This window comes from Branchiostoma lanceolatum, chromosome 8 (assembly GCF_035083965.1).
Source record: "Branchiostoma lanceolatum isolate klBraLanc5 chromosome 8, klBraLanc5.hap2, whole genome shotgun sequence".
In the NCBI taxonomy this organism is placed as follows: Eukaryota; Metazoa; Chordata; class Leptocardii; order Amphioxiformes; family Branchiostomatidae; genus Branchiostoma; species Branchiostoma lanceolatum.
In genome coordinates, this window is record NC_089729.1 from 16,935,266 (window position 1) to 16,955,326 (window position 20,061).

The window sequence follows — 20,061 nt, forward strand, 5'->3', positions numbered from 1 at the left end:
CTGCGCCCTTCACGCGAGCTTGTATGGGTTATTATACGACTTAACGTTACACTATTCGCATATCAATCTGGAAGTTTATGGCTGGTAACAATGGGGAAAATAGTGTGACTGAGGGGAAGATTCATTAACCGTCATTTCTGCAGTTGGAAAATCCTCCCCTTTGACGTTAAATGGATCATCCCTTGGATTCATAATAAATGCTAAGCAAATGTCAAGAAAAGGTCTTAGGAGGGCTAATTTCTAACACGACCAAGGGTTATTCTTATCACATAGATAATAAAGCTAAAAAGGCTGAGCAATATCTTAACACAATTTTTTTATCTTTTTTATCCCAATACCAATAATTTTCTAAAAATCTACCACAATAGCTTATTACCTTTCGTTTATGGTCAAATAGCTAGTCAAATAGCAGTCATTGCATGACAACGGGAAATGCGATCTGTTCATATTATAGTTAGGACAGTATACGCGGGAACATGGGGGCTATGGCGTAATTGCCTAGTTAATGATAAATACCCGTAATTTCAATACAAATCGCCGATATTTCTGTCTACAGCATACGTGATGAGTTTTGTATTTACAGTGCAATATAGGATAAGAAACGACGATAGAATACAAAAATGGAAAACACACAGTGTAAGGTCGCCCTTTCTTTGTCACTCAGACCTTTTAATCACGTTTAACGGATTCTGTGACTCGTAGACATTAAAGTGCCTGTGCGTCACAGTCTTAACGTAGGAATCGACCGTAAAATGAACGTACCATAAAACCATCTGGCGACGATATAGGCCCGCCCACAGCAAATCGCGGTGTGGTTCTACATATATAAGGCCACAGCAAGTAATTTTTATGGATGATAACAGCGCGCTCATTATTTTTCGCCTGATTTCGAAATAAAAAACAAGAAATTTCATTGCCCTCCGACGGTGGTCAACATGCCAAAAATTGGCAAAAATGTCGTAAACGTTGACAATCTAAGGTGTTTCCTTACATATGAATACCCAGTGTAGTTCCTGCCCATGATGGTATAATAACAAGCTGTATTCTGCATTTGTTCTAGTTAATTGAGCTGTATAAACAAGGTGTTTCATCGTGTAGTTTCTTCAGATGATGGTACAACAAGCTCTTTTCTGCATTTGTTGTAGTTAGTTTATTGAGATGTATACACATCTACAAGGACATGTTTAGTGTTGATTCAAGGAGGTTTTATATTATATATGAATGAATACAAGACTAAAAGACCTGTTGGTCATGATATCATATTTCGTCGCCTCAATTCTTGTTTAACAAGAATTATGATCTCAAAATTTGAAAATATAGGGATCTTGGTTTTTTGACCCGGCTTGTTTTTTTTCGCCCTATCTCATTAATTTTGGAGTCTGCGGAGGATGTCATCCATAAAATTTACTTGCTGTGGCCTAAACGTAACTTAGCGACCGGGGCACTGTGGCACTATGGCCCACCATCACTGAATAGATGCAATATTTCACAAGTGATCCATATCATGTATATAAGGTCATGGTCACAGTCGCAATCGTATGTCGTCGTGCGATTTTGTCGTTTTTGATGTCGTAGGATTTCCAAGCAGACCGTGACAGAACCAACCGCGGACCATAATCTAAACAGCCTTTTCGGTAACAAGAATGCTAAATTTTGTACGACGCTTGCGCGACTATCCCACAAATACTCTCACACTCAATTTACAATCGTACGACAATCGTGCGACGACTGCGACCAGGCCCTTATGATAAGACAAACTTTAAGACGTAACCATGAAAAGCCAAGAACCAAGAACAAGAACACGTCATTTTGAATAATTTATTTATCGCTGTAGGAATTTTGCCCGTGTCTGTATAGAGTGAATCAAAATAAAATTCGCAAGTAGAATCTATACAAAGACAAATACATACAAAAACAGAGAAAACAATGTAGAGACAAATGAATACAGCTAAAAGATTACCGGCAAAGGTAAAGCTGGTTTAGGATAGCACTTAACAGATGGGTGAACAAAATTCCTTTTGATACTTGTGAAATACTTGACAATTCAACTTTTGGTTGATATCAATACGGCACTGATGATTCTACATCTACGATATAAACATTGATAATTTCCAATAAACAGCCAGACAAAAGACATTTTACAGACCGAAAAGACCAAGGAAAAGGAATGGAAATTGGTTCGTTCTCTTCTGCTGTACGTGATAACCTATAGCTATGAAAACAGCGTATGTCACAATATATTAATGACACGAAACAAGATATGTCTATTGCACATATTAAAAAAACATATTTCAAGCCGCGGAGATGTTTCTTTGCCCTTTTGGGGATCACGACATTTCAAGAATGAAATATTTCTCATCATCAGCATAAAATATGATACATGTATTATGGCGATACAGCGCTAGTCGTGACTCAAACAAAGTACTTGTGAAATCGTCAACTATTGGTGACGTTTCTAGTAGCCAGAGTACGATAGTTTCCCGTCCCCGAAAAGCAATGCACGCTCGCAGGTACTCTTTTCTGTTGACTTATTGTTATTTTTTGGTCGTGATATTTTTCTTTGAGATTGGTCATGTATGTTGTCTGAGGAAGTCTTAACCTGTCGCAAAACTCAGTGTCGACCATGAACTTTTTGTTCCATTTTGACGAAGGGATTTGAAGTTTCCACGACGATTCAGCGACTCCACAGAATTGCACGACTTTAGTCCGCATGTCCTCAAAATGGTAGACCTCGTGGAAGAAGTCGGGACCCTCGCGTTCGATTCTTGCCCACAAGGTGGCGTTGAAGTGATCGTACAAAGCATAATCCACGCGCGACCATCTTCGATGTGCAACTATGAGGTCAGGGTATTCTCCCAGCATTTTGTACTGATAGTTTCTTGTGTTTTTTGGAGAGTAGAGTATGTCGCTAAGAGACCAGCACATGTATCGCTTCAGGAGTACCAGAGATTCGGCCAAGTGTTCCAGTATGAGAACGAGATCAAACTCTGAGCCAACTTGTCGTACGAAATCACCAACCACGCTCTCGTTCCCAGCCTGTGTGAGATTTGTGAATCCAAGGTCGTACGCCATGAAGTCTCTAGTGTAGCGAAACGGCAGCCTCGTCCTGAAGTTCCTCTCATATTTGGCAGGTTGTTGCAAAAACTCTCGGACAGGATCTTCTCCACGGATCCGGTACTTTCTGGGCACCTCGTACCAGCTGAAAGATGACTTGAGCTGTTCGAAAGGGTGACGTAATATAGTGACGTAAGCTGTATCACGTGGCATGATACCCCGGATTCTCGTCTTGTTGAACAACACGTGATCGACAAGAAGGTTGAAGCCACCATCGAAGGCCGGTCGGTAGTCGGTCGGTCTCAACTGGTATGGCCACCCGAGGCTGACGCGGGCCCGAGGAATCACGAAGGAGAGGTTCCGGACATCCCCGAAGCGCTGGAGGATGGTGCTGACGGTGGACCCGCCAGCTTTGTGGACTTTGGCGAACGTGATGTTGATTTGTTCCCGGCAGGCGCGACAGGGAGAAGGTGGCCCCAGACTTCTACAAAAACAAAGGAGACAGAACATGTTTCTTTCTACGTGATCATCAAAATAACGTGATGATCAAATTCTACTCCTCATGTTAAAGGAAACCCAAGCAATAGTAGCGCCCGAAAATCAGATTTTGAAAGTCAATTTATTTAGGCATTTCTATACATGATTAGTTCAAACAACAGTATCACAATGTATAGCGACGTCTATGATGCAAAAATATGACGTCGTTGTGATGTGAGAACTCACTGAAAATAATCGCCGGAATTTTTGTAGGCTCGCGAAACTAAGGGGATCATCGTACAGCACGATTTTTGCATGGTTTTAAAATGCTCAAATTATGAATGAAGTTATTATGCAAATGCAATAAATAATGTTGATAACGTTAAATGTCATAACCATAAAAATCTCAGCATCTTTTTTATCTTTAACAAAAGTTCTCATATCTCCATGAAATATTCTGATCATGCAACTGACTTCCACATTTGCATACTCTATCCTTGGTCATGTATATATATTAAATAGATTATAGATATAGGATATAGATTTTCCAAATTTGCATAATTTGCATTTAATAATATTTCGTTACATCGATGACGGTTGGACATCCAGGTAATGAGATACACAAGACAAAAGTTACGTAAGCAACTGGCATGGATGGATTCTGTCAACATCAAAATATATCCAGTCGGTTGAATAACCTTTAACTTTCATTGTGAATCTTTGAAAGAAGAAAGAAGTCATAATGAGACAATTAAAGACTTAAAACACACACGCGCTACAAAACAGAGCTAGATATACCTGTGATATGGTAGAGTGAATATCTTAGGATATTCAGGTACGCCGTACCTGTCACCATACAGGGCCAGAGAGTACATGGTACCGATGCAGACGACAGCGCACACACCAAGGGACGCCATCACTGAAGGTCGCCATGGCAACGTGATCATCGCTGTAGGAAAAGATGACAGACGGTTTAATAGCACATCAAAAGAGACATGTCATACTGGGAAAGGATGGCGAAGGCCATTCAAAATAACGTCTGGGAATAAAGTCTGATATTTTTGCAGTTAGTAGTGATTTAAAAAATGAACAAAATGAGAAGTGCAAAGTAAACCTGTTTTCCTTCAATACGCCACGTGTCTACAAGGTCACGAGTCCGAAGGGGTTTGTCATTTGAACCTGAAAAAGCACCTTTCAGAAGGGCACAAGATCGGGGCATGTCAGAGGATCGTACCCGGGACCCCACTCCGCCGGGATCCATTGGCAAGTTCTGAGCCAGACGCTTTAACTATTACGCCACATTTTTCTCGTACCCGAGGTATTAGAAACGGAACATATTTCACGTTAGATTCTAATTTCCGCTTGCCCCAAACCCACATGTTGTGTGGTCCTTTCAACGTCACTTGTTCACATGGCCGTTATAGGTCAGGGATCAAGCTATGCCCGTTATAGGTCAGGGATCAAGCTGTACGATATCCTGTATACGGATAGGTTAATATCCACTGGTCGTTTTGCACACGTTTAACCTTCTTTCTGTTACCTAACCCCGTAACCAATAGAGAATTAGGTGTCAAACGGCTACTTCAGTGTGCTAAATGTTCATTGAAAATTTCCTATTTTTCACTGATCGTTTCTCTGCAGGAAGTTATCCATTGGTTGTGCTGCGCAGTAGAAAATGAATCATATCTAGTCTATTGCAAAAATCATTTGCACACTTTTGATTAGATCATTTCCCATTCTCTGTAAGCTAATCGTGGCCTTCTCCTTTTACATAAAAAATGCCCAGCGTTACTTTGACTCGTGCCCGGTTGCGAATTGGAGAAAAACACACATTCTCGTCAGAGAAACTGGATCTAGCGCCGTGACGCTATCTACACAGACAAAGGAAGGGACCGCTCATTTACTAGTATCTTGTCACCGAGTTCGGTAGACTACCAGTCTACGGGATTTGATTGACAGAATTGGGTAGCGGCTGTGTTTTTACAGCTTTACTTCTCAATCAAAGGTTAGGAGTCAACCAGAGTCAAGCCGCATCTGTGCTGACCCTGTGTCCGTCAATGGTCCAAGAAAAACAGACTTAGCTGTACAAGGAGTGCCGTTGCTTCGATAATTTAGCGCTGCAGAGATTATTGTTTTCATAATCCTTATACTCGGACGATAGTACATAGTTTTAAAATGCAATATTCTGCAGCGCAATCTTTAAGAAATGGAAGAAATTCAGTGGAAAAAACATAAATGCATTTATGTAACGCAGTTATGGATTGGGGTCATTTTGCAAATTCTAAGATCCACTTAATTGTAAATGCTCATGCGATGTCTGCTGGCCAATGAAATGGTGCACATATGTGACAATACAGCTACATGATTAGAACTCCGCACGGTGGATGAAAAACACTTAAGATGGATTGTAAGTGTTGAAGATACTGTAAATGCAGAAGTGTTCGCGGTGGTTTTATGTTGGCAGTTTTCGCGGCGACTATTTCACCGCCATCTTAAAGCCGCCGCAAACATATTTATCCGATACTGTAGCAGTATTTAAGTGACTATAGCGCTGCCGCCAACTTAAAACCACCGCAAACACACACAAAAATAAAAATAAAAATAAAAATCACGTATTTACAGTATTGCTGTCCTTCCTTTATCACTGCAAAAAATCCGATCTTTACGTATACATTTAAGCATGCATAAATGTTAATTTTTCTGCTTGAGTGAAGAAACAGAACCTTTACGCATGCTAAAGAGCGAATTTTATGTAGTGTGTCCCGTTGGATTTTCATTTCTAATGTAGAAACTAAGATTGAGTTTATGATGGAACAACGGTATAACATCTATGGTTACGTATCTTCCTGATAAAGTCTGTATTTCCTTATCGTAGCGCAAAAAAGCTATCAAAGCCGGACGTTCTGCTGCAGTACCGTGGAAAGTCGCCAGGGGCCCAAAATCTAATCATGCCCAGTTTTTGTCATAGCCTACCAACATACCAAATATGAAATGAAACAAACCCATCCAGCTGTTCTTTAGTTATCTTGGTGACCAACAAATAGACACACCGTGACACACACACCGTGACACACACACCGTGACACACACACACACACACACACACACACACACACACACACACACACACACACACACACACACACACACACACACACACACACACACACACACACACACACACACACACACACACACACACAATACAACTTTCTGGCGAAGGCAACAATCTCATTCAGACACACAACATGCTCAGCAGCCATTGTACGGCCCCCACAACCAAGGAGTCTACAAATCGTACGATTACAGCAGTTTTCTGCATTACGCGTCAGCGCCCGGCCGGACTACATGTATCCTACCTAATGAACCCCGTGTGTCAGTCTGTCCGGGCTGGCCCTCCTCCATACTTTATCACAAAGTACGAGCCTTGCGTCGTACAGATAGAACACCTGTTGAAGAAGATATCTCCAGGTGAGAAAAGGAGCGCCTGATGACAACTCGCTGTCTTCAACAGCGCTTTCCTCTGCAGACAACTACCGTTAAGTAAGGGGGCACCTCATTAATGCTATGCGGGGATGATAATAGTCTCTACCAGACTAACCGCGACGGCTATAGGGAGAACATTTGCCGGGGGACTTTGGCCATGGAGGGTAACATTCGCAGCCGCAATATTGGACCCTATCTCCATAGCCGACCCCCTTCATACAGTTGACTCTATTTGGCCAATTTCTACTATTTTCCCAGCGACCCGCAGAGGCTGGTAGAGTTTAGGAAGATAGGCAGATATGTATTAGCTACGGCCGCGTGGCGCGTTGGATACACCCGATCCCTCGATCTCGGAAGTTAAGCAACGCGCGGTCCGGACAGTGCTTGGATGGGGGACCAACCAAGGACGTCCGGATTGCTGTAGCCTCACGAAGCTTTCCACGAAATCGTCTTCCGGGAGGGACGTAAAACGGGGGTCCCGTGCTCGAGGAGGTGCCTCGAACACGTTAAACAGCCTCATTACCCTACACATTGGGTACCTGCCTGTGGCACTGGCTGCAAAATACACCTGATATTATTATTATTTACGTTGTAATAATCACAGATGGCATTGTTGGCGAGCAATTGGTCAAAGCGACTTTTTATTCGTATAACTTTGAATGGCACTATCTCTATAGTATAACTTCTGTTAACTGTCCTTTTTCAGATTCAAGACACGCTCGGCATGAAGAAGAGTGTATTATTTTAATTTCATGGCTCACAATATTTCACTTAAACGAGAAGAGAAACATTCACGCCGTGTGGCAGCGTCTACAAGGCGAGATGTTGATATTAACATGTTTGAACAAGTGTCCGAAGACCCAAAATCTCCATGAAATTTGTTTTTATATGAGATGTGTTTATTTTCCCTAGTTATTTGTTGTTGCCGCTGGTTGTTTTGTTTTGTGTGCCAGAGGGTATCCACGTAATAGAACCTAGAAAGGCAACATTTTCGGGAAAATGCAGGATATTCCCCTCTCGTTACCTACACCTCAAATATGACGCCCTTAGCATTTACTGTAGTGTAAGGGAATCCTGAAGTTTCTGCATAAATTATGCAAACAAGGTCTGTATTAGCATGGTCAGGTGTGTTCAGCTTTCCTAAAGGTACCTACATCTGAAATATATCATCAGTAGCTTTTAAAGTAAGGGTTATGCATATATTATGCAAAAACTCCTCATTAGCATAATTTATGGCCAGGTTTTCTGACCTTTCATAAAGGTACCTACATGTCAAATATGAAATCCGTAGCCTTTACAGTAAGGGAAATACAAGGTTATACCTAAATTATACAAATGAGGTCCGCATCAGCATATTTTATGGACAGGTGTATTCACCTTCCCTAAAAGTACCTACATCTAAAATATGACATCCGTAGCTTTAACGGTAAGGAAAATACACATTTATGAATAAATTATGCAAATGATATTCATTAGCATAATTTATGGCCATGTGTGTTCACCTTTCCTAAAATTACCTACATCTGAAATATGACATCCGTAGCCTTTACGGCAAGGGATATGCCTAGATTATGCAAATGATGCCCTCATTAGCATAATTTATGGCCAGGCTTTTTTACCTTTCCTAATGGTACCAACATCTCAAATATGACATCCATAGCCTTTACGGTAGGAGATATACACATTTACGCATAAAATATGCAAATGAGGTCCTCATTAGCATAATTCATGGACAAGTGTGTTAACCTTTCCTGAAGGAACCTACATCTCAAATATGATATCTGCAGCTATTATGGTAAGGGAAATACAAGTTTCAGCATACATTATGCAAATGAGGTCCTCATTAGCATAATTTATGTCCAGGTGTATTCACCTTTCCTAGTGGTACCTACATCTCACATTTGACAGCCACAGCTTTTACGGTTAGGGAAATACATGATTATGCATGAATTATGTGAATTAGGTCCTCATTAGCATAAATTATTGTCAGGTGTATTGACCTGTTCTAAAGGTACCTACATTTTAAATATAACATCCGTACTATGAAACAAAAGGTACATATAACTTTCTGCAACACCATTAGTAGAGTTACCACCCTTACATCTACTTGGTTTTGGGCAGCGGAACCACCAGCTGTTGGGAATTAGGGAATACTCGCCCTAGATAAGAGACCAATGGATTCAACAGATGTGACCTCAAAGCCCATACCCACAATGGAGAAGTAGATATTCCTCATTACTTATGCAAATTCAGTCCAAATTTGCATAATTACCACTTCAGTTTGTACATCTCTGCCCAACCCACTTGCGTATCAAATAACATGAAAATCTGTCGCTCCTTTCTTCAGTTATTCTCCTTTGAAAATATTTACAAACACGCCATTGCAGTTCCAGTGACACATACCAGGGGGCCCAAAATTGACCTTGATCTTCCTCCTCCCAGCACCTACCCACATACCAAATATCATTTCAATCCATCCACACGTTCTTCAGTTATGCTGATTTTAAGCGTCCGGTGACACATACATACAAACACGGTGACACAAGCATACACACACGCGCACACACACACAAACACAATAACTTCGCATGATTTGCACTTCAGTGTGTACATCTCCGTCCAACCTACCAGCGTACCAAATAACATGAAAATCTGTTGTTCCTCTCTTCAGTTAAACCCCTTTGGAACATTTTTACAAATAGGCCATTGCAGTTCCAGGGACACAAACCAGGGGGCCCAAAATCGACCTTGACCATTCTCCTCCCAGCACATACCCACATACCAAGTATCATTACAATCCATCTACACGTTCTACAGTTATGCTGACTTTAAGCATCCGACGACACACATGCAAACGATTTACCTCCTAACTTATGCAAATTCGGTCTCATTTGCATAGTTTGCACTTAAGTGTGTACCACTTGGTCTAACCTGCCTGTGTACCAAAGAACATGACGATCTGTCCATCCACTCTTCAGTTCTTCTACATTTAAGATTTTAACAAATACGTCATTGCAGTTCCAGTCACACATGCCAGGAAGCCCAAAATCGACCTTGACCTTCCCCCACCTGACACCCACCCACATACCAAAAATCATTTCAATCCATGTACAGGTTCTACAGTTATGGCGACTTTAAGCGTCCGGTGACACAAACATACACACAGACACCAAACGCAAGCAAAACAGTATCTCATGAAAAAGCCTTTTTTCATGGAGATAATTAAGTCGTTCTGCGAAAAGACACAAGCCACTAGAACTGTTGTTTAAAAAAACAAACCTTTTTAAGAGTCCCTAGGCCTATAAATGTTCTACAGATGTTGCGGCATTTGAGCAACAGGAATATTATTACAAGGCGTGTGAAATGAAATAAACTTGATTAGGGTTAAGTGCGAATCAGAGCAGGTTATGTATATATGATACGCCTTGTTTAGAGTCGGAATGGTCCCGGTATGGTGTATCATAACTAAACGGTTTAGCAGCTGGCGGTGCGTTTGAAATGCATTCTACGCTCTAATTGGTCAACCGAAATTGTTATTCATTCTCCTCACACCCTGGTACGGCATGCACATATAAACATACTTGAAGCCAGGAGGTGGTGCGATATTGACATAAAGCAATACAAATGCTTTTCCTGGAGGGATGAATGTGTCTTTCTTGGACGCCTACTGTGGTTTTAGCAATAACCGATTTTTCACGACACAGCAGCGCTATTCTTCGTTTGCCCTGCTCAACTGTGGCTGCGATGCTGTGAATTCTGTTTCTCGCATTATGGGTGAATTGAAGAATGTTTCCCTGCACAAGCTTTGAGGGAGATCAAGGGATGATACAAAATGTACTCTGTATCTTTCACAATGTCGTATGAACAATGCGCTGTGCATTCAGCTGGTTGCTGACATCAAACTCAAGATTTAAAGGCAACCAAAGCAATATGTAGGGCCAAGAAAAGGAATTTAAAAAAAAATGCGTCTGTGCCTGGCTAGAGTATTAGAGCGCTGCCCAGCGACGGTAGAAAATGGCACAAAGTATTTTCTCATCAATTCAACCATCGATACGATATTGTGAAATTTTCAAAGTAGGCAGTGTCGTCGGGATCGGGAAAACAAGGTTTTCATTCTTTGATCAGTTTGATGCTCGGGGCTCGGTGATGTTTGTTCCCGAAGCTGTTGAAAGTACGCCTTTCATGCCCATTCTACCTTCCGTGACTGCCCGGGGGCACTTGACTTAATCATAGTTCATAGTCTTGTTTTCTTTGATGTAGCACCGATAGAATATCAAAACTCGTTTGCTCAAGAAGGTGAAAAGAAATAAAAGAAAAAAATAGCGATAAAAGAATGCAAAGGGTGTTGATAAAAAATATTCACAATTTGGAACGAACTACAAATAATGGCCAGGAGCTTTGATGTTGTTTCTAGTGCCTCGTTATTATTTCGTTTTTTTGGCCCTTCAGTCTGCATGTAGCGCTCTCGTTGCAAATTAATACAGCTTCAGGGAGTGGCGTATACGTAGTTCATTAAGGTACGAGAGTTGGTTGGACGACTATACTATACGTACACGTAATAACCACAGAATGAAATCAAGTCTTGCGGTGCTCATGTTGCAGAAAAATAATTGGAATAATTATATTTAATAAGGTGGCTTGTCAGAGCAACGTGAATTCGAATCTGCTAGCGAAAGATTCCTTACCAGAAACGTCATATTTTATGATGCATAATTTCATTTTAGGAGAGGAACCTGAGTATCTGTATCTTTATAGCCGGTATAACCGCCATTCGGCGTAACACACCACCTTCGCAGGCACGCGGCGCAGCAGCGGCTGGTTATATTACGCCGAACGACCTGCTCACGTCTAACCTTCGCATATCTAACTGCGTGCATTGTTTAAAGCTGTCTAATGAGGATGCTTCCATGGTACTTGGTTGCAACGAGTTCAACTCCACGATCGTTCTAGGAAAATACGAATTTTTGAACACATCAATCCTAGGTTGAAAAGTCTGATACTTAAAGGCATGGCTATTTCCGAGTTGTCCTTTTCTGAGCTGGTATTAGATACTTAAGTCGGTACGTCCACCAGTTTATTAGGTGAACCAAATATTCAATAGATCAGGCAAAATCATACGTCGTTGATGAAGGTTAGACATCCAGGTAATAAGATACGCCAAAAATTGTTACTCAAGCAACTGGATTTAAAAATGTTATCCAGTTGCTTGAGTAACAATTTTTGGCGTAAAATCATCCGTCGTCCTGTATTTTTCACATACCTTTTTCCTGGTCCCTTCCGCAGAAAAAAAAAGGTGTTTTGTCGTGAAATGCTTGCTGAAATTAAATATGATTTCATTCTATCGGAGAATATAATGTACAAGTCAACGTTTGTTTGTTTTGTTCGATTAGTTCAAACGATGTTAAGTTAGTCAATGATTGGTTTCAAGAAATAGGCTAGTCCGATTATGCTATGATTTGATATCTTAAGATTTTGCAAAAAAAATACAAAATACCTCTTTTGTTAAGAGACTCTGGTCTTGTGAACTTTGCTTTCAAGTGCGTTTTTTGAAACCTTTTTAAAACATGCAGTGCGAACATTAAGAGATCTGCCCCAATCCAGCGGACAATCTCTTTCCCTTGTGATATATTGGCTTATCCATAGTGCCAGGCTTCCTAGCAAAAATGAACTAGCCCCAGATCAACACCGCACAGAACGTATCAAACACCACGCCCCTGTACCCCGATAGCTCAACACAAAGCAGATGGTACCACTAGCGGCCCACACCGTACATGTATGCTATAGGTATTGCGAAGCCTGACAAGCGACCGTAAACTTTAGAGGTCCGTCCTCTTCTATTAATACATGATTATCAAGACCCTCTGAAAATGTCTTGGACACCCGAAAATCTGGGTGAGGGGGGTTAAGCACAATGAGAAGGCCAATTGTTGATAAGATATAAAAGAACACAAAGCAAGACGAGTTTTTCTTAACCACCCTGACATTCTTTTCTTAACCACCCAGACATTCTTTTTGTAATCTAGCTTTTGTCAGGCCTTGTCAGGCACATTGTAATAAGTCATAGGTTGAAGTTGTTTAATTTAATTAATCAGAAAATAGAGGGTCATCTGGGGAATTCGGTAGAATACTGAATGCTTTTTGACGCGCACAGGACTAGTGGGTACTTTATCGTATACTGTAAAAAGTATTCATTTCTACTTCCTAAAATCATCATCTATTGGGAAATAACTCCCCCCGTCTGGACTTAAGGACTCCTTTAATTGGGGATATTTTCAACTTCAGTCTTCTTTTATAACGTGGGGGTCTTAGGGTACTCGGCGGAATAAGGAACCAACTTAATACTAATACCTCAAACGACGTCAACCAGTTACGCTACATATCTGACACTGTTGCATTGTTTTTCTTCGAAATGTTTACGTTTTCGCAAAAAAAATGACAGACTTTGGATAAAGACACTAAATGTGGCAGTCTATCTTTAGATACAAGTGATTAGAATATAATCGACAAGATCGATAATCTTGTCGCAAAATTGAAATATCGCCGTGCACTCGACACTGAAAACAGTACGCTAAGATCTGTCTCTAATTATGATATAATATCTTTGATGACTTCGCCAACAAATGAGAATCTTGCCAGTCCCTTTATTTTCTCAATACACGGGATATATATAAGACTGCTACGGAATTACATTAGTAGACGTTACGTGATATGCATATCATAAAGTACATTTGCAGTGTGGACACTAATGGGTCGCTAATGCTTGTATTCAAATCCCATTGATATCAAGAGAATACAGGTTTCACACGTTCACACGAACCATGGTACAACAACCATCGTATAACTTCACGGTGTTAAACTTGAGGCCACCACGTATAACTAGTACATAAACAAACGTCGACATGCCCTACTTACCACAGAAGCACACGTTGTTAAAAGGACGCTGGGGGGTTTTCTGCCCTTCTGCCTGGCTAAATATATCCCGGAAGGACTGTCTGACATTCAGGAGGGGGTTTCCAATATCCGAAAACTATGTTTAGTCGTGTCGTGAGTCATGACATGGAGTCTGGCTTTGTTCCCATTGTAGAACTGAGGTCAAGCAAAGAAGTGCAGCTGTCGGTGAAGTTTCTAAGGGGGGCGGGGGTTGCTTTACCCCCTTGCTGAAAATACGTACGATGGCTCCGTAGTACAAAAGAAAGGAGAGTGGGTTGTTTGAAAATGTCTTGTCGACCTCCTCAGGTTTTCTCTTAAAGGAAACTCGAACAATACTCAGGGGCCTGAAATCGGATTTGTCAATTTATTTCGTTTATTTCTATACATGATTAGTTCAAACAACACTATAACAATGTATAGCGACGTCCATCATGCAAAAATGCGATGTCGTTGTGATGTGAGAACTCACTGAAAATCGTCGCCGGGGTTTTTGTAGGCTCTCGAAACTAAGGGAATCGTCTTACGGCACGTTTTTGCGCGATTTTAAAATGCTCAAAGTAAGAAGTTATTACGCAAGTAATGTTAGTAAATGTCACTACCATAAGATTTCAGTATTTCCCCCGTATTTTGGGCCCTAATATTGCTTTGGGTGCCTTAACTTTAAGTTTAAGCAAACGATATCTATAACCCCACGTGCACGAATACGCCCTTGGGTTTACCACCGATAAGTGCCTCCAGACTGACTGACTGATCTCAAGCCTCATTTGTCTTTGCCAACTGCAATAACAACTTTTTGTCAGTCAAGGCGGATTCAATGTGCAGGTGCCATACTCCATTCCTGATGGTGCTTGTAATGCTAGCAATGTGCTTTTTGCTCAATTACCACTGGGACTGTATATTACAATTACCACTGGGACTGTATGTTATATCTAACAAAATCTAAAATCACTAGATTGTTACGTTCGTAGTATCTATATATAGCTATAGTGCGTCTGTACTGCAGTAAGGCCACTTGCACTGGTTTGATTGTTATCCGACAAAGTGGATCAAATTACAGATTGCAAATTCCATCTTAATCGTCCAAAGATACAATGTAGAATAGAAGTGACTATTTTCATAACGGACTTATCATGTAGCATGAGACATCCATCTATGAAATGATAAAATGTAAACTTCAAACAGACTAGATTTGCAGCACTGAAATCATAAACCTGGGGCTTGTAAATCCTGAGAAGCAGTTATGATCATTTTGGTATCTTCTATCTCAGAACTAACGTAGAGCACCTAGAATATCAAATTAATGTAAAACTAAAAGGCCAAGAAATTTTGAGAAATACCTGTTGTCCTTCAGACAGCCTCGTGACTAGTTACCAAAAGTCTATCTCGCTAATAAACTCCAGCAGATAGGGACCTAAAGGTTTCAGTTAGGTCAAATACAAGGCTAAGAAAGTTGGAGAGGAAAAAGTACCTGTTATCCTTCAGACAACCTCCAGTTGGCAAGTGAACAAAAGTCTACCTACTAATATACTCCAGTACTGTCTACCTGCTAACACACTCCAGCAGACAGGGACGTTCTGTTAGGTCCATGGGGACGTGGTTGACATGGTAGAGTATCACCCTCAGGCATATGCTGCATTCTCATGTGTTAAAGGTCCCATCTCCTCAATCTGTTGGGTGGGTGCTACCGACATTGATCTAGAGATGTTGTGCCCTGTCCCTGACTTGTCTAATAACACTCGTTGGTGTAACCGTCATCACTCATTATAACTTCATAAACTAATGCAATATAGGTTTCCCAAGTTCATACGACTTAGCAACACGGAAAAGTTCATATTTCTAATGGCTTTAGACAAACCCTTGATTATTAAGTACATCTGTACCTATATTACACCGTTAATAAGATGCGGGAAGAGGCCAAATTCACGTAATTATTAGACAAGTGCTAGCTTGTCATTGTATATATATATTTGCAAACTGTGATGCTTTCTGTTGTGACCTGTACTGAACCCAGTCGGTATGTGTGTACAATAAAGGTCTTCATTCATTCATCCATTAAACCACGTCGTCAGTTGTCATTATTTCCTACACTCCCCCACATACATTCTAAGGGCTTCTCCAGCTGAACATGTTGTAATATCAGAGGGATTGATCAAATTGGTACAGCTCGTTATTCGGAGTGCTCAGTAAAACCCCTATCTCACTGGACCCGCGGCACGTTGGCGACCTTGCTGCGACTGAACAATTTGACAGAGTGCTAAACGAATTTCATGGATAAAAAAACAATTCTTTTTGCGTTTTGTGTGTTTTGTTGTCTTTTTAGCCATACTTGTATCTTTTTCATGATATTTCCAATATAAATTAAAGGGTAACACAAATCCAATATACAACGCAGCGAGGCCATCAATGTGCCTCGGGTCTAGTGAGATAGCGGTTTAAGGTTGTAGGTACTTATATAAATCCAGGCAGTCAGGCTAGCGAATAGATGTGCTCTATTCAATCAGCTTATTGAATTTTTTCTCTTTTACAGTCGAAAATCAAATCTATAACTCGGTTGTGGGTTAGCCTTTACCACTCCAATATACCAGTGTGCCAGAGACTATTTCATGCATGGAGACACCGGTAGAGTGCAGAAGACTTAATATGGTTTAAACATTCTGTAATCTAAAGCAAAACAAGAGTTCGGAGACCTCAAATTTCCATGAAATATGTATTATGCAAATTAGGCCTACATTTGATAATTTATATTCAACTATGTTCACTGTCACATAACTTCCCAATGCCACAAGTATGAAATTCCAGTTATCTACCAATGTGGAATTCCAGTATTTTCTCATAGATTATGCAATTAAGGTCTTCATTTGCATAACTTATATCTATCAATGTCCCTTTATTACTCAGTTACAACATATGTTGCATTTTTGAACTGTCGTACCATTGAACGTAGTGGGTTTATAAAATGTCCCCATTAATTATGCAAATTAGATTCTGATTTGCATTATCACCATTTCATCATATCAAGTAACACTTAAGCAATACATATAAAAGAAATAAGTATACAGGTTTGATTGTATATCCCTCTGTGGTTTGACCAGCTGTCTGGTCCCTGGGGAATATTTGACCCAGTTTTGAAACCAACAGGTGACACCTGTCACAACATGCCTAGAATGGAAATATAGATAATCCTCATTACATATGCAAATCCAGTCCCAATTTGCATAATTTGCACTTCATTGTGTACATCTCTGTCTAAGCTACCTGCATATTAAATAACACGGAAATCTGTCGTTCCTTTCTTCAGTTATTCTCCTTGGAAGATTTTGACAAAAACGCCAATGCAGTTCCAGTGTCACATACCAGGGGCCCAAAATCAACCTTGACCTTTGTTCTCCCAACACCTACCCACATATCAAATAGCATTACAATCCATCCAGACATTCTTCAGTTATGCTGACTTTAAGCATCCGGACGCAAAAACAAACACACACACAAACACATTCAAAACAATATCTCCATGAAAAATTCTCAATTTCTCATGGAGATAACAAAACATAACATAGAGAAGTTTGCAGATACACAAGTCATTTAATGCATGTAAAATTAAGATGATTATAACTCATGATTAAGTATTGTAAATCTTCCTTGAATTCTTGATGGCAATTGTACATTAAACAGGTATTTCCTTAATATTCTACCTGCTGAGTTAGTTTCTTGGCACTAAATTTGTAATGGTTATGGAGATAGCAGGGAGAAGGTTACGATTCATCAGCTTGTCCAACAACAATATGTGGCTCATGGCAAGAGTAAGATGGATAAGATAATTGAATACTTATTATGCAAATAAAAAGCTAATTTGCATAATAAATGAGGAAAGTTTATTAATCCGCTGAAAGCTTGTTGTTTATCTATTCATTCATTGGTTTGGCTGTTTAGGACACACAGCCAGGGCTGTCCAGCTAGCCTGTGGCTATTACATATTTTTTTGAAAATCACTTTTTACATGGAGAATTTCTTGTTTTTGAGGAAGTCATCTAAGATATGGATAAATCAGATCATACAGTAGGAATCTTAGGATTTATAAATCATTCTAATCTTCTTGAATATTTGACCTATAGACGGCATTGATAGTTGTGCATACACAGGTATATGCATCAATAATGAGATATGACTAAAGGAGTGATGAATATGATATTGCTTGTGCTGATCATGTTCTGGACTGCAGAGGTAACTTGGCAGCCAGCTCAGCATATTCCTTCCCGTTCGTCTGGGCCCCCTTTTTCTTCAGGTGTTCTAACGTGCGCACCTGAGAGGTGACAAGACAGAAAAACGGTGAGGATCCATGATTCATTCCTTTGCACATTCATTCTTGAGTGGTCAATATGCTAATAACTGAGCAGGGCTCGAAATTCTTTATTGGAAATAGGTGCACTTGTGCACTCAACCAAAAACATTAGGTGCACAGAAAAAATTGTGGGTGCACCAAATAAAATAAAGTTGAATGTCAGCAAAACATAAATTTGACGATACTGCCTCTCTTAAGAACATCAATCTGTAATTCTATTCAGATTTCAAATTTCAACCAAGCAATTATACATCAAATAAAGTACAACAAAAGGTTATATAATTGCTTTTTCTGATACTTACATTTCAAGAATATTCTGTATGCTAGTGTACAAGAGAACTATTATCTTATAGAGTGCAAAAATATCTATGTGCACCAGTGCACCCACAGTCAAAAATTAGGTGCACAGCTTCAATTTTGGGGGCACAAAGGTGCACATGCACCCACTATTTTGGGCCCTGCTGAGGCTATGCCAGAAAGAGAAAATCTGAAAATGGAATCCTTGTTCACCATTTAGTCTGTTTGCTCCAGTAATTATGGTGAGTCTCTGCCCCCCTCCCGCATCTCTCACTTCTCCCACAGGGCAACACTGAAACTTACATGCTGTTCAGTAATGAGGCCCAGGGGACCAATCAAATGGTTCATTACAACTCGTCTGTTACCAATTTACCCATGTGTGGAAAGCAAGTTACTCCCTATTGGATATTCACAACATGTTCATTACACATGCATGTAGCTATGAGGGGTGTCAATTAGTTTTTGACCTCACACAGAAAGTCTGAAGCCTTTTATTGGGATCATTACTTTGCAGATGATGCCCATTTGAAAATCTGTAATGTTAGGAGTGAGAAGGAAAAACCATGGACAAAGAGCTGTGACCTGAGGTGTGTGGGTTAACTTTAGGGATGTCCTCACCCACTTTTTCCTGTTGAGATACAAACTTTCAAGGCATTCCTGCTTGTAAATCATTTTGACATAATCTATGTCTTCACAGATTTCATCATGGCTTGAGAAACACAAGAATTGACCAATACATTTCTAATCACAGTTCTGGTGTATTCATTATCAATGTTTTTTTCACATCTCACCTACTCATTTTCAAAAGCGCCTGAAAATTAATAACCACAACTTTTTGGAGCCTGCTTTTTTGAGATTTGGTGGATATTCATAAAAGGCGTCATACTTAATATTCATCCTCCCAAATTTGAGTTGTGCCCCTTTTTTCTGGGTGAGGCTGAGGACTTGTTGAACACTCCTCATATTATGTACCTACATTTATGTCATACCTGGGCCTGATATGGGTGTTCAGGACCATGTGATAACTAATAGTATCTAGATCACATAGGGTTCGGGAGTGTTATCACACAGGCTTCCATGGAATATTTTGAATGCATTTTGAACGTGCTGGTTGCACCGCCGTCGGAAATTCGAATTCCAGATTCGGAGGTTAGAATCAATGTTGTTACAATTTTGTGTTCGAGGACACAGAACTCCCTCAACTTCTGGTGCATTCCGCATTGAAATGTGTGTCTTCTCGGGTGGGTATGACCAAGGTATGACATAAATGAAATACAACACTTTGTATTCCGCATCACCCTTGGTCCCAGCCCTCACACGGGTCGGATCCTACCCGCAGTTGGGCTGGTACCTTGGGTGATACGGAATACCCCGTGTTGTATTCTATATGTAAGTTTACCAAATGAATGCTTTAAAGTTTAAGGACCTGTGGGTGGGTCTAGAGTGAAATAGAGATGAAGTAATGTAGAAATGCTCCT

General features: G+C 40.3%; 2 protein-coding genes across 5 annotated transcripts in view; both read right to left on the minus strand.

Annotated features, from left to right (window-relative positions):
• Nucleotides 1-1,833: 1,833 nt before the first annotated feature.
• Nucleotides 1,834-14,147, minus strand: LOC136440999 (galactose-3-O-sulfotransferase 2-like). 2 transcript variants are annotated; one of them, XM_066437223.1, is made up of 3 exons: nt 13,930-14,147; nt 4,378-4,480; nt 1,834-3,538 (listed from the first exon to the last, which is right to left on the minus strand). In XM_066437223.1, exons 2-3 carry the CDS (start codon nt 4,476-4,478, stop codon nt 2,437-2,439), a joined length of 1,203 nt encoding a protein of 400 aa, XP_066293320.1. In that variant the 5' UTR covers nt 4,479-4,480; nt 13,930-14,147; the 3' UTR covers nt 1,834-2,436. The 2 variants fall into 2 exon arrangements, with proteins under 2 accessions (XP_066293320.1, XP_066293319.1); XM_066437222.1 differs by having other exon boundaries at nt 4,330-4,480; nt 13,930-14,146.
• Nucleotides 14,148-17,509: 3,362 nt separating this feature from the next.
• Nucleotides 17,510-20,061, minus strand: part of LOC136439869 (VPS35 endosomal protein-sorting factor-like) — a 38,214-nt gene continuing 35,662 nt past the window's right edge. For all 3 annotated transcript variants that reach the window (XM_066435520.1, XM_066435519.1, XM_066435518.1), the window contains one exon: nt 17,510-18,247. In XM_066435520.1, coding sequence (XP_066291617.1) covers nt 18,149-18,247 — 99 coding nt within the window. In that variant the 3' untranslated portion in view covers nt 17,510-18,148. The remainder of the gene's footprint in view (nt 18,248-20,061) is intronic.